The sequence below is a fragment of the Hordeum vulgare genome, unplaced genomic scaffold (assembly GCF_904849725.1).
Source record: "Hordeum vulgare subsp. vulgare unplaced genomic scaffold, MorexV3_pseudomolecules_assembly, whole genome shotgun sequence".
NCBI classification, from domain to species: domain Eukaryota; kingdom Viridiplantae; phylum Streptophyta; class Magnoliopsida; order Poales; family Poaceae; genus Hordeum; species Hordeum vulgare.
In genome coordinates, this window is record NW_025422721.1 from 5,001 (window position 1) to 20,000 (window position 15,000).

Consider the following 15,000-nt stretch of genomic DNA (forward strand, 5'->3'; position numbering starts at 1 on the left):
TCCCCAAGTAGGATTCGAACCTACGACCAGTCAGTTAACAGCCGACCGCTCTACCACTGAGCTACTGAGGAACAAGGGGGGATTCGACCTCCTAGAGTTCAACTCCCGCTCTCAACCCATGAACAATATGAGTCCGAAGCTTCTTTCGTAACTCCCATAATTTCTTCGTAGTGGCTCCGTTCCATGCCTCATTTCATAGGGAAGCCCAAAGTGGCTCTATTTCATTCTATTTCACTTCCTAGCACTTCCTATCATTTAATATCCATCCCTTTGGTCTTATTGACATAAGAGATGTCATTTATAGTCTATCTCTTTCTATATATGGAAAGTCAAGAAATTCTCATCGAAACATCGAGAAATTGTGCATATAGAAAACTCTAAAGAAAGAAAAAAAGGAGACCCATGCCATGATTTTCAAATCTTTTCTATTTAGTAGTCTAAGTTTCTCGATGAGGATAATTAATTCGGTCGTTGTGGTCAGACTCTATTATGGATTTCTGACTACATTCTCCATAGGTCCCTCTTAGATCTTCTTTCTCCAATCTTGGATTAGGGAAGAAGGAGATATTTGCGACTACTGGCGGTTTCATTATGGGGCAGCTCATGATCTTCATATCGATCTATTATCCACCTCTGTATCTATTCTTTCTTAGCTAAACAGGTGGAAGATCTATCCAATTTGGTTATATTATATCATGGACTCGAAAAACGGATCTGAATTTGACTGAAATGCACGATCTTCACAGGTATCACTTTTCACGATACCTAAAAGGTGGAATAGCGATTTTCGAACCATTTCCTATAAGAGAATGGTTTCCATTACTTTGAGAAATGGATTCTTATATCAAACTATAGCTATTGCATTAAAGAAGAAAAGAAACTAATAGAAGTCGAAGACGCGGAATGATAGTGAATAGAGAGAAAGATTCTTCTGATTTTCTTGTTCCTGAAAATATTCTATCTATCTACTAGACGCCGTAGAGAATTTAGAATATTTATGTCTTTCAATTCTCGTACTCGTAATTGGAAAGTTATGGAAGGAGACCCATCATTTTGCAATGAAAACAACATATAAAACTCTGGACAATTTCGAAATCAGGCCAAGCGTCTTAATACATATGCAAAAAAATTCATTATTGGCCCACCATTGATTAGAAGATTTAGCTTGTATGAATCGCTATTGGTTTGATACGAATAATGGCAATCGTTTCAGTATGTTAAGGATACAGATGTATCCACAATTCATTTAGAGTTACTTAATAGTCTATTTCTTATACCATATCTCTATCCCGTGAAATTCTCGAGCCAAAAGATGGATGCCTATGCTGTGTTTCATTTTGCTAAATGATATCAATTAAATGGTGTATCAATTCCATAAATTGCATATAGCAATAAATAAATCAGCAAAATTCTTTCTACTATATTTAGATAGAAGAAACATTTCTTCTATCTAAAATAGTAGAAAGAATGTACCCTTCTATCCAAATCCAATTTGCATCGATAAAAAAAATCCAAATTCCAGTAGTAGATGAATAATTGCAAATTTGTGTGTGTACGAGATTAGAATAACTTCAAAATAACTGACATAATTTTTTATTTTTCCTGATCAGAAAAATACATGAAAAAGAAAGGAGGTAGAAAAATTTTAGGATTTATGGTTAAAGAAGAAAAAGAAGAAAACAGGGGTTCTGTTGAATTTCAAGTATTCAGTTTCACCAATAAGATACGGAGACTTGCTTCACATTTGGAATTACACAAAAAAGATTTTTCATCGGAAAGAGGTCTACGAAGACTTTTGGGAAAACGTCGACGTTTGCTGGCTTATTTGGCAAAGAAAAATAGAGTACGTTATAAGAAATTAATCGGTCAGTTGAATATTCGGGAGCAGTAATTTAATCCTTCAAATTTTTTTCTTGTTTTATTATTTTTTTAGTAGTCTTTATAGTAGTCTTAGATTTTTCATTTTGATGAGCCTCACTTTGAGGAATTCATGGAATAATCCATTTTCATGGAATAATGAATTAAGGAAGAAAGGATATGAGTCTACCGCTTACAAAAAAAGATCTCATGATAGTCAATATGGGCCCTCAACACCCATCAATGCATGGTGTTCTTCGACTGATCGTTACTCTTGATGGTGAGGATGTTATTGATTGTGAACCCATATTAGGGTATTTACACAGAGGAATGGAAAAAATCGCGGAAAACCGAACGATTATACAATACTTACCTTATGTAACAAGGTGGGATTATAGAGAGATTGTAGAAAGGGGTAGGATAGTTATTTTTGCAAGAGACTTGAATTCCTTAACTTAAGAAAGAAAAAAGAATAAAAACACAGATACATAACATAAAAAAAAGAATAAATAAGACGAGATTCGACCTCCCCCTACATATTTAATTTCTTCTCCTATACAAAAACTAGCAAGACCCACTCCATTGGTAATTCCATCAATAACACCCTTATCAAAAAACTCCGTTAGTTCGGTTAACCCTCTTATACCGAGGGTAAAGACCCTAGTATAGAAAATATCTATATAACCACGATTATATGACCAACTGTATATATTTTTTTTTACTTGATCCAAAAATTCTTTTTTAGGATTTCTTTTTACAAAAGAGTTTATTAAATCCAAATTCTGAAAAAAAGAATAAGCAGATCCATAGAAGATATATGCTATGAATAAACCAAAGATAGCTAGAGTTACAGAAGAAATTGCATTAGTAATAAATTCATATGAATTTACAAAAGAATTAGAACTTTCCTGGGTAAAGTTTTTTGAGGGAGTTAACCACTTTGATAATATGGTTAACTCTGCTATTCCATTATCCATTCCTCCATTATCAAAAGAGATTCCTATGAATCCAATGAACAAAGTGAAAAGTAGTAATATAAGAAGAGGAAATAACATAGTATTTCCCGTTTCATGCGGATAGGCAAAAGTGTTTTTAGCCCCAAAAGACGTAGTAAAGGATCCTATCCTATTTCTTGTATTACCTTGAATTTTGGGTATATTTTGTGAAAAAAAAGAAACTCCACTCTTCGTTGTTGATAAAACGAAATCCCTATTCACTCCTTTGGGTATCCTTTTTCCCCATAAGGATATTGAATACAAGGAACTCTCTTTAGTGCTACTGTAATTTTGAAAATGAACACGCAAATACCCACCAAATGTAAGTAAATATATCCGAAACATATAAAAGGCAGTTAATCCTGCAGTAAAGGAAGCTATTATTCCAAAAAAGGGCGAATACAACCAACTATTACTAAGGATTTCATCTTTGGACCAGAAGCAAGCAAGAGGTGGAATACCACAAAGAGAAAGTGTACCCCATAAAAAAGTAGTTCTTGTGATTGGAATGTATTTTCTTAAACCGCCCATAAGAACCATATTTTGACTTTTATCTGGTGAATACCCAACAAGAGGTTCCATTGAATGAATAACGGATCCAGATCCCAAGAACAATAAAGCTTTTGAATAAGCATGAGTGATCAAATGGAATAAAGCAGCTTGATAAGAACCTATACCTAGAGCTAACATCATATAACCCAATTGAGACATTGTAGAATAGGCTAAGCTTCTTTTAATATCTCTCTGAGCAAGAGCTAAAGTAGCTCCTAAGAATAGTGTTATTGTACCTACTAAAGAAATAAAACTCATTATCAAAGGTAAAGATATGAAAAGAGGAAGAAGTCGAGCTAGAAGAAAAATTCCCGCAGCAACCATAGTTGCTGCGTGTATAAGAGCCGAAATAGGAGTGGGTCCTTCCATAGCATCGGGTAACCATACGTGAAGAGGGAATTGTGCGGATTTCGCAACTGCACCAAGGAATAATAAAAAAGCACACAAAGTAGTAAGTAAAGAGTTAATTCCATTATTAGGAATCCAGTTATTAGCGATTTGGAACAAATCCCTAAACTCTAAACTACCTGTTATCCAAAAAAAACCTAAAATTCCTAATAATAGACCAAAATCCCCTACACGATTAGTTACAAAAGCTTTTTGACAAGCACTCGCTGCGATTGGTCGTGTAAACCAAAAGCCTATCAATAAATAAGAACACATTCCCACGAGTTCCCAAAAAAAATAAATTTGTATCAAATTGGAGCTAGTAACCAATCCCAACATAGAAGTATTGAAAAAACTTATATAAACAAAAAATCTCAAATATCCTTCATCGTGAGACATATAACCATCACTATAAATAAGAACCAGGATTCCTACAGTAGTAATTAGTATTAACATAATAGAAGTAAGTGGGTCAATCAAGTATCCAAATTCTAAAGAAAAATCATTATTGACGGTCCAAGACCATAGATATTGATAGATAGAACTTCCATTTATTTGTTGAATAGACAGTTGAACTGAGAATACCATAGCTATACTTAAGAGTAAAACACTAGGAAAAGCCCATATGCGACGAAGATTTTTTGTTGCTGTCGGAATAAGAATAAGGCCAAATCCCATTGACATAATAACTGGAAGTGGGAGAAGAGGGATTACCCATGCATATTGATATGTATGTTCCATAAGAAAAGAAATTGCGATTTTTACTTCAATTTTTCTATAAAATTGTTTCCGATTCACCAAACCAACTCTTATCTCTTTCTGAAAGAATAAATAAAAAGAATAAGAAAAAATACTGGAATTCTTCATTTTTTAAAAATTTATCTCATTGAAATAATAAAAAATGAAGAATGGGTTTAGTTGGTTAAATTCAAAAAGTTAATCAAATAACTTCGTTACCTAGTTATTATCTAAATAAAGATATTTACAAAAAAAAAAAAAGGAATCGTTTTACTTTTTACTTTCTATTCATTTTTATATTTCTTTAAAACAAAGATGAAACAGCTCTCTTGTTCCATAACTGATTGAGTGAATTCCAATGAAAATCTATGTTTATAAGAAATTATCGAATAGTCCTTATGACTATAAATTACCTAAGTTTTAGAATGTCTTGTTTAAGAGACTCAGTATTTTTTGTTTTGATTAGAATTCCTTTCCTTTATGGAATACAATACAATATCATTCTGAGCTTAATTAACTATTTGAATTTTCCCTTCTTTTTATCCCCCCGGGGGATAGGCTTCCATACCATATATCTATATATGGAGTATACTTGATATATAAATAGATATAAATGGGAAACCCTTCTATATATTCTATATTATTAAAACAAAGTATAAAATATATACAGAAAAAATGTTTAAAAATTCTTGTCTTATCCGCATTAGACAAAATGAAGTAAAAAATAATTCACAATTTCAGTATCTTTCAGTATCTAAGTATAAATACTAATAAAAACAAGAAAGAAGGATTGATTTGCAGCAATAGATGTCTTTCACATACAACTAGAAAAAAGTAATTTCCTTTTTGAATGGCAGTTCCAAAAAAACGTACTTCAATGTCAAAAAAGCGTATTCGTAAAAATATTTGGAAGAAAAAGACTTATTTTTCCATAGTACAATCTTATTCTTTAGTAAAATCAAGATCATTTTCCAGTGGTAATGAGCATCCAAAACCAAAGGGTTTTTCTGGGCAACAAACAAACAAATAATAAGATTTTGGAATAATATGAATTGATTTTTCAAAAAAGAATTCCAATTATTTAATAATTTGGATTCTTCTTTGAATGTACTTTTATGTGTCGAATTACTTCGGTACAATATTCTTATAACAAACCCCTCTTATATATACAATAAAAAAAAGTTTTGTTTGGTATACTGTGTGCTAAGTATTCTTTTCCTATCAATGAACTTTTCATAATTTTCATAATAGAATGCTCATATTTTATTATGAAAATTATGAAAAGTGGAGTATTCTTACAATAGGACTTACAACTTCCACCTATCTTATCCAAAATCATAAGGTTAGTAAATCTTATTAATAAGAGCATAAAGACTTTCATTCTAGAAATTTTTCAAAAATCCAAAAAGCCTTTTCTATTTATCCATTTTAATTTCATCATTAAATAGAAACCCTTTTGGATTTTTTTCATTGTATTGAAAGAATTTTCAAAATTTAAACGATAAATTAATTAGAAAAAATTAGTTCTATATCTATAATTGCAAGTTAGAAAAAAGAAGTTCCAACTCTTTCAACCAGTGTTTCTATTGGGCAAAGCAAGAGTTTATTGTAAAAAAAAAATGGAAACGATACTACCAAACGAAGTCCATTTTAATGAAAACTCTAATGTTCCTAAATTTTATGGACTTTCCCAATATCGACGATTCCCGAGATAATAGCTATTATTCTTTTAAGTTACCTATTATTTGAAGTTAGCCGCCATGGTGAAATTGGTAGACACGCTGCTCTTAGGAAGCAGTGCTCAAGCATCTCGGTTCGAATCCGAGTGGCGGCATTCTTGAAAAGGAATACAATAGATTAGAAATCAATTCGAAATTTACAATTTTGTAATGGGACCTTCCCCTTATGCTATTTGCAACTTTAGAACATATACTAACTCATATCTCTTTCTCAACGATTTCAATTGTGATTACGATTCATTTGATAACCTTATTAGTTCGTGAACTTGGGAGATTACGTGATTCGTCAGAAAAAGGAATGATAGTTACTTTTTTCTCTATAACAGGATTCTTAGTTTCTCGTTGGGTTTCTTCGGGACATTTTCCATTAAGTAATTTATATGAGTCATTGATCTTCCTTTCATGGGCTCTGTATATTCTTCATACCATTCCTAAAATACAGAACTCTAAAAATGATTTAAGCACAATAACTACGCCAAGTACTATTTTAACGCAAGGCTTTGCCACGTCGGGTCTTTTAACTGAAATGCATCAATCCACGATACTAGTACCTGCTCTACAATCTCAGTGGTTAATGATGCATGTCAGTATGATGTTATTAAGTTATGCAACTCTTTTGTGCGGATCCTTATTATCTGCCGCTATTCTAATCATTAGATTTCGAAATAATTTCCATTTCTTTTCTAAAAAGAAAAAAAATGTTTTAAATAAAACATTTTTCTTTAGTGAGATTGCATTTTTTTATGCAAAAAGAAGTGCTTTAAAAAGCGCCCCTGTCCCTTCATTTCCAAATTATTACAAATATCAATTAACGGAGCGTTTGGATTCTTGGAGTTATCGTATCATTAGCCTAGGATTTACCCTTTTAACCATAGGTATTCTTTGTGGAGCAGTATGGGCTAATGAGGCCTGGGGATCCTATTGGAATTGGGATCCTAAGGAAACTTGGGCATTTATTACTTGGACCATATTCGCAATTTATTTACATAGTAGAACAAATCCAAATTGGAAGGGTACGAATTCTGCACTTATAGCTTCGATAGGATTTCTTATAATTTGGATTTGTTATTTTGGTATCAATCTATTAGGAATAGGTTTACATAGTTATGGTTCGTTTACATTAACACCTAAATGATTACATAAAAAAAAACGTTCATGAAATGAACGTTTTTACTTTTATATTTTATTTGAGAACCCCTTGAGCGCCTTCTCAAAGGGTTCTCAAAAATTCGAGATAGATCTAATTATACTTTTTTACTTATTTCTGCATTAATAGAGCAGACTAGTAAAAAAAACCAAACCTATTTAGGATAATAATTGGATAAGAGAGCCTCTACCCTGTCAACGGATAGGGAGAGAACAAAATCTGGATAAATACCAATTCCTATTACTGGTAAAAAGATACAGATTAAAATAAAGAGTTCTCGTGGTCCAGAATCCACAAAATTTGCGTTTGGAACATTAAATAGCTTGTATCCATAGAACATCTGGCGTAACATAGATAATAAATAAATAGGAGTTAATATCATTCCAATTGCCATTACAAAAGTAATTAGTGCTTTTGGCATTAACAAAAATTTTGGACTAGTAATTAGTCCAAAAAATACTACTAATTCTGCGACAAAACCACTCATTCCTGGTAAGGCAAGAGAAGCCATTGAAAAGCTACTAAACATGGTAAAAATTTTAGGCATTGGGATAGATATTCCTCCCAGTTCTTCGAGATAAACAAGACGCATTCTATCAGAAGCGGTTCCTGCCAAGAAAAAAAGTGTAGCACCAATAAATCCATGGGATAATATTTGTAAAATAGCTCCATTGAGTCCAATGTTGGTTATGGAACCAATTCCTATAATTATGAAACCCATGTGAGATACAGAGGAATAAGCTATTCTTTTTTTGAAATTTCGTTGACCAAGAGAAGTTGAAGCTGCATAGATTATTTGGATAGCTCCTATTATTACTAACCAGGGCGAAAATAGATAATGAGCATGAGGTAACAATTCCATGTTGATCCGAATCAATCCATATGCTCCCATCTTTAATAATATTCCCGCTAAAAGCATACATGTACTATAATGTGCTTCCCCATGGGTATCTGGTAACCACGTATGTAGGGGTATAATCGGCAATTTGACAGCATAAGCAATAAGGAAGCCAAAATATAAAAGTATTTCCAAGGTTGCGGGGTATGATTGATTAATTAATCTTTCCAAATCTAATCCTGGTTCGTTGGAACCGTATAAGCCCATACCCAGAACTCCGATTAAGAAAAAAATAGAACCGCCTGCAGTATACAAAATAAACTTTGTAGCTGAATATAGACGCCTCTTTCCCCCCCACATGGATAAAAGTAAGTAAACAGGAATTAATTCTAACTCCCACATGATAAAAAAAAGTAAAAGGTCTCGCGAAGAAAATAATCCTATTTGACCACTATACATTGCGAGCATCAGGAAATAGAATAATCGCGAATTCCGTGTAATTGGCCAAGCTGCTAAAGTAGCTAAAGTAGTGATAAATCCTGTCAATAAAATGGATCCTAATGAAAGTCCATCGATTCCCAATCTCCAATGGAAATCGAAGACATCTATCCATTTATAATCCTCCTTTAATTGAATTAAGGGATCCTCCAGTTGGAAATGATAACAGAACGCATAAGTCATTAGAAGGAATTCTAATAAACAAATAGATATAGTATACCACCTAACGATTTTGTTTCCCTTATGAGGTAAAAAGAAAATTAATGAACCGGCAAATATCGGCAAAACAACAAGTATTGTTAACCAAGGAAAATAACTCATGATAAAGTGATAAAGACAAGATACGTTTTGACCAGAAAAGCCCGTGCTCGATTATTTCGAGCACAGGCTTCTTCGGTAAAGAGGAATCAGACGATTCAAATGAAGTTTTTTGTTTTTGTAACGTATCAATAAGATAGAGCCATGCTACGGGTTGTTTCAGGCCCTAAATAAACGCGGACACTTAAAAAATCTGTCGGGCAGGCAGATTCACATCTCTTACAACCCACACAATCTTCGGTTCTCGGCGCGGAAGCAATTTGCTTGGCTTTACATCCATCCCAGGGTATCATTTCTAATACATCTGTTGGACAAGCTCGTACACATTGAGTGCATCCTATACATGTATCATAAATTTTTACGGAATGTGACATTGGATCTATAAATTTTTCTTTTCAACATAAAATTTTTCGATCTGGTAAAAAGAAAATTAGTACTATATGAGTCATATGTATTGTAGACACCAGACGAAGCAATGGTTTATCCAAACTTCAAAATTAAAAATCTATTTTTTAATCCGTTTGTGAGAAAGCGTGAAAAGAGCCAAGAGACTTGAATTTTGGACTTCAACAATAAGAAAGAATTTTACAAATTGTACAGACGATTTCGAATTAGCCAATTTATTTTATTGGCTATCGTCTTTTCAATATAAATTATTGCAATTTGAATATTGCAATATCAATGAATTACAAATACAAAAATTCATTTAAGTGAAAAAGAATACTATGCAATAACCTACTTACTAAAAAAAAAAGGATATTCTCAAATAATACTAAGAAAATAGTATGGATTTCTATATTATTTTAATATGTGCGCCTTTGTTTAGAGGATTTTATGTCTAATTATTAAAAAGTCTAATTATTCAATAAATTAGATTGATTGATACGAGTGGATTTCCTATTACGATGGATGGAAGAAAGAATGGATAGTCCAATAGCGGCTTCAGCAGCGGCAAGGGCTATAACAAAAATGGCGAAAATATCTCCTTTTAATTGGCGACTATCAAATAGATCAGAAAATGTTACGAGATTTAGATTAATTGAATTCAGTATAAGTTCAAGACATATTAGAGCTCTAACCATGTTTCGGCTTGTGATCAATCCATAGATACCAATCGAAAATAAATAGACACTCAAAAAAAGTACATGCTCAAACATCATTAACTAACTCCTTATCAATCTCGATTCATTTCAATATGAGGGCAAAGAATTGAACCGATTCAATTAATTACAATAGAACAATTACACAACAAAAGAGAAAAGAAAGGAGGTATTTGTTGGCAGTAGATGGGTTTTACTAAATCAAAATTGTGATTCTTTAGTTATTTATTTTAGATTTGCAATTCTTATAATTTTTACTTTTTCTAAGTTTTCTTATTGCCGAGCCATAGTAATTGCACCTATTAAAGAAACTAGAAGAATTATGGAAATGAGTTCAAACGGAAGATAAAAATCGGTTGCTAAATGAATTCCAATTTGTTGAACATTATTTATGAGACCCTGTTCTACTATTTGGTTTGATCTTGTAGTCCAAAGAATTCCATACCATGACGTATCTGGGATAGTAGTCATTAGTGAAAAAACAAAAGTTATACAAACGAGTGAAGTGAACCCATCTCCAATAGTCCAATAATTCTTATCTTTAGACCATTCTGAGCCATTTACGAACATTACAGCGAATATGATCAAGACATTTATGGCTCCCACATAAATAAGAAGTTGTGCGACAGCTACAAAGTAGGAATTTAATAAAAAATAGAATAAGGATATACAAACAAGAACTAATCCCAGCGAAAAGGCAGAATAAATGGGGTTGGTAAGTAATACTACTCCTAGACCCCCTAGTAGAAGAATAAATCCCCCAAATAGCATAAGAATCTCATGTATTGGTCCAGGTAAATCCATTATGGATAAAAAGAAATTAATAGTATAAAATTTTTCATGAACTGACTAAAACTAAAGGATTCGAGGAAGGAAAAAGGGATTAGGGTATTTTTTGTGTATAAACTGTATAGTTATAAACTATATTATATCATCAAAATCTAGTCTGATTTAAAATAAGAAAAAATTTCCAATAAGCAGTAGTTATTCGTTTTTCTTTATAGTTTAATAAAGAATTAGTAGATTTTTATAACAAAAAGACAAAATCAAAGTTTAGTAATCAGTAATCGTTCTTGAATTCGAAGATTTTTCTTCGTTTATTTTACTTTCAGACGAATTCCTAATTGTTTGAATTGTGTAATCTCCCATTATGGAGATTGGTAACCGACTTAAAGCAATTTGATTGTAATTCAATTCATGACGATCATAGGTAGAAAGTTCATATTCTTCAGTCATTGATAAACAGCTTGTTGGACAGTACTCAACACAATTGCCACAAAATATACAAACTCCGAAATCAATACTATAATTAAGCAATTGTTTTCTTTTTATATCCTTTTCAAATCTCCAATCCACAACGGGTAGATCTATCGGACATACGCGAACACATACTTCACAAGCAATACATTTATCAAATTCAAAGTGGATTCGCCCTCGGAAACGCTCTGGTGTAATTGATTTTTCATAAGGGTAGTGAATCGTTATAGGTAAACGATTTGTGTGGGATAAGGTAGTTATGAAACTTTGACCTATGTACCTTGTAGCACGTATTGTTTGTTGACCATAACTCATGAACCCAGTTACCATAGGGAACATATTCATTCTAAATATCTATGAAAAAGATATGTTTCTTTCTCTTGTTTGGGAGAGCTTTTGTGTTGAAAATATTCTTACTATCTATTATTGTATTATCTTATTTATAGTGAAACAAGTTGAGAAGAGGTTGTTAATAATAGATTGCCCAGGGAAATAGGTAAAAGAAATTTCCATCCAAGATTTAATAACTGATCCATTCTCATCCTTGGTAAAGTCCATCTTATTGTGATAGAAATGAAGAGAAATAAATAAGCTTTAGTTAATGTAATAAATATACCCATTGTCATTTCCAAAATTCCAACTGCTTTATTCATTTGGAAAAAATCAAAAAAGGATATATAGGGAATAGAGAAATTCCACCCGCCCAAGTAGAGAACTGTTACAAATAAAGAAGAAACTAATAAATTTAGGTAAGAAACAAGATAAAATAAACCATATTTGATACCGGAATATTCAGTTTGGTAACCTGCTACTAATTCTTCCTCTGCTTCTGGTAAATCAAAGGGTAATCTTTCACATTCTGCCAAAGAAGAAATTAAAAAAACCAGAAAGCCTATAGGCTGACGCCAAATATTCCATCCAAAAAAACCATATTTTGACTGTGCTTCAACTATATCAACTGTACTTGAACTGTTAGATAATCATAGTCGATGATAACATCACAGTTCCCACCGCTATTTCAAAACCGTACATGAAACCTTAGCTTCATACGGCTTCTCTATGATCAGAAAAAGGAAAGGACTGTTTTGTTCTGTTCCTAGCCCCTGGGGCATAGATAGAATTAGGTAAAATAAAATAGATTTGAAAGTCCTAAATTAGACCAAAGGAATTCCGTCTGCTAGAATAAGAAAAAGCGCTTCTGAATTGATCTCATCCTTTATAATATATTCCAAATTTTTCTTTGTTCAGTAATAACTTAATCTTGGAATAAAACACTTGGTACTTGTTTTGTTATAGGAATTCAATTAATAAATGGAAAGAGTGGAGTATTAGTTCATGAGCAATTCTGCATGAATAGAGGAAGGAAATAATGCAAATTTTTTCTAGTGCACTCCATATCTTTTTTACTATTCTTCTTTCCCCCGGGAAGGGGGTATTTAAAAAGAAAAAATGGATAAAGGGTTAATTCGTTCTTGATAGCCATTTCCTTAACAAGTGAATGGGAACATACTCTGGATCGGAATCCGAAGAAAGTACTACTTGATAATTTCTACAAATTGCAAGTCCTTATTATGATTCCTTTTACGGGAAAAAATCTCTAATGTTTTAGATTTTCCATTACTAATCCTTTATGTACTTTAGTGTTCCTAACCCTTCACTAACTTTTGGTGGATTCTTCTTATGAATTTTTAAGTTATAGTAATAACTAGGAGTATTCTAATAATGGAATTCCATATTGTGAATCCTTTATTCTTGCCCGCTTCAAGATATGATGAGTAATTAAAAAATATCAACCTTGGGATAAAGAGTTTACACTCTTTATGTTTACTTCCACTTTTTTCTTGTACGTAGAAAATGAGATTTTTTTCTTTTTACTACAAATTTAGAAGCTGTTTTATTTCACTCATATAGCTATCTAGTTTAACTTACCAACCCAAATACTAAATAAGAAAAGGAATATAAATAGTTAATGGATTTTATAGGAAAAAGATCCTATTTTAACGAATCACACGTAGAGATATTGCTAGCACACAAAAAGTTAATGGTATTTCATAACTAATGGATTGAGCAGCAGCTCGTAGACCGCCTGAAAAAGAATATTTATTATTTGAGCTATATCCTGCCATAAGAAGACCAATAGGAGCTATACTTGAAATGGCAATCCATAAAAAAACACCAATACTAAGATCGGCTAAAACAAAATGATATCCCAAAGGGATAACTAAAAAACTTAATAAAACTGATATGACTGCTATAGAAGGTCCAATGCTAAATAAAGAAATATCTCCTCGCGATGGCAGAATATCTTCTTTAAAAAGTAGTTTAGTCCCATCTGCTATAGCTTGAAGCAGGCCCAGGGGGCCAGCATATTCAGGACCAATACGTTGTTGTATCGACGCAGATATTTCTCTTTCTAACCACACAATTACGAGTACCTCTATTGTAATTCCTAAAAGGAGGGTCAAAATGGGTAGAATCGATATCAGTCCATAGACTTCTTTTAATAATTCCGATTTCGAAAAAGAATTGATAGTTTCTACCTCTACCCTATCTATTATCATTTCAACGATCAACTTCCCCCATAATGATATCTATACTACCTAATATCGTCATGATATCAGCCAATTTCATTTTTTTAACTAGTTGAGGAAGAATTTGCAAATTAATAAAACCGGGTGGACGGATTTTCCATCTCCAGGGAAAAAGGCTATCATCTCCTACTAGATAAATCCCTAATTCACCTTTTGGGGCTTCCACTCTTACATAAAGCTCTTGCCTTGACAATTCAAAATTGGGGGAAGGTTTTTTACCAAGAAATTTATACTCAAAATCATTCCATTCAGAATTCTTTTCTTTCTTAAAGCGTCGGACTTCTAAATTCTCATAAGGTCCTCCAGGAATTTTTTCTATAGCTTGTTGAATTATTTTGATGGATTCGCTCATTTCACCAACTCGTACTAAATAGCGAGCTAATGAATCGCCTTCTTTTTGCCATTGGACTTTCCAATCAAATTGGTTGTAAGACTCATAAGGATCCACTTTACGAAGATCCCATTGTATTCCAGAAGCTCGTAACATAGGTCCCGATAAGCCCCAATTTACTGCTTCTTCTCCGCTAATAAAACCTACTCCTTCAACTCGCTCTAAAAAAATGGGATTCTGTGTAATAAGTTGTTGATATTCAACAACTCCGCGTAAAAAATAATCACAGAAATCTAAACATTTATCGATCCATCCATAAGGTAGATCGGCGGCTACTCCTCCGATGCGGAAGTAATTGTGCATCATTCGCATACCTGTAGCAGCTTCAAATAGATCATATATTAATTCTCTCTCTCTAAAAATGTAGAAAAAAGGAGTCTGTGCGCCGAGATCCGCCATAAAAGGTCCAAGCCATAGCAAGTGAGAAGCTATACGGCTTAACTCTAACATAATTACCCTAATATAGCTGGCTCTTTGTGGTATTTGAATATTCTCCAAGAATTCTGGTGCATTTACTGTTATTGCTTCTGTAAACATAGTAGCTAAATAATCCCACCTTGTTACATAAGGTAAGTATTGTATAATCGTTCGG

The 15,000-nt window shown here is 32.7% G+C and overlaps 2 protein-coding genes and 2 non-coding genes across 4 annotated transcripts in view; 1 reads left to right on the plus strand and 3 right to left on the minus strand.

The window, feature by feature from the left end:
• The window catches only part of TRNAN-GUU, a 72-nt gene extending 1 nt beyond the window's left edge, over positions 1-71 (minus strand). Inside the window, exon 1 of the tRNA in view lies at positions 1-71. This exon is cut by the window's left edge and continues 1 nt beyond it. This is a non-coding gene — a tRNA (tRNA-Asn).
• A 6,212-nt stretch (positions 72-6,283) lies between these two features.
• TRNAL-UAG lies at positions 6,284-6,363 on the plus strand. Its single transcript has one exon. It is a non-coding gene; the product is annotated as a tRNA-Leu (tRNA).
• A 2,821-nt stretch (positions 6,364-9,184) lies between these two features.
• LOC123423236 (NAD(P)H-quinone oxidoreductase subunit 1, chloroplastic-like) overlaps positions 9,185-15,000 on the minus strand; it is a 5,986-nt gene continuing 170 nt past the window's right edge. The window contains exons 1-2 of the mRNA XM_045107803.1: positions 14,965-15,000; positions 9,185-12,404 (exon numbers count right to left, since the gene is read on the minus strand). The exon at positions 14,965-15,000 is cut by the window's right edge and continues 170 nt beyond it. Of these exons, the coding sequence (XP_044963738.1) occupies positions 11,867-12,404; positions 14,965-15,000 (574 nt within the window). The 3' untranslated portion in view covers positions 9,185-11,866. The remainder of the gene's footprint in view (positions 12,405-14,964) is intronic.
• LOC123423235 (NAD(P)H-quinone oxidoreductase subunit 1, chloroplastic) lies at positions 13,295-14,996 on the minus strand. The gene has a single exon (XM_045107802.1). It carries the CDS (start codon positions 13,985-13,987, stop codon positions 13,424-13,426), a length of 564 nt encoding a protein of 187 aa, XP_044963737.1. The 5' UTR covers positions 13,988-14,996; the 3' UTR covers positions 13,295-13,423.

Excerpts from the sequence above, each read along its gene's own strand:
- LOC123423235 (XM_045107802.1), bottom strand. The coding sequence starts at position 13,987 with ATGATAATAGATAGGGTAGAGGTAGAAACTATCAATTCTTTTTCGAAA.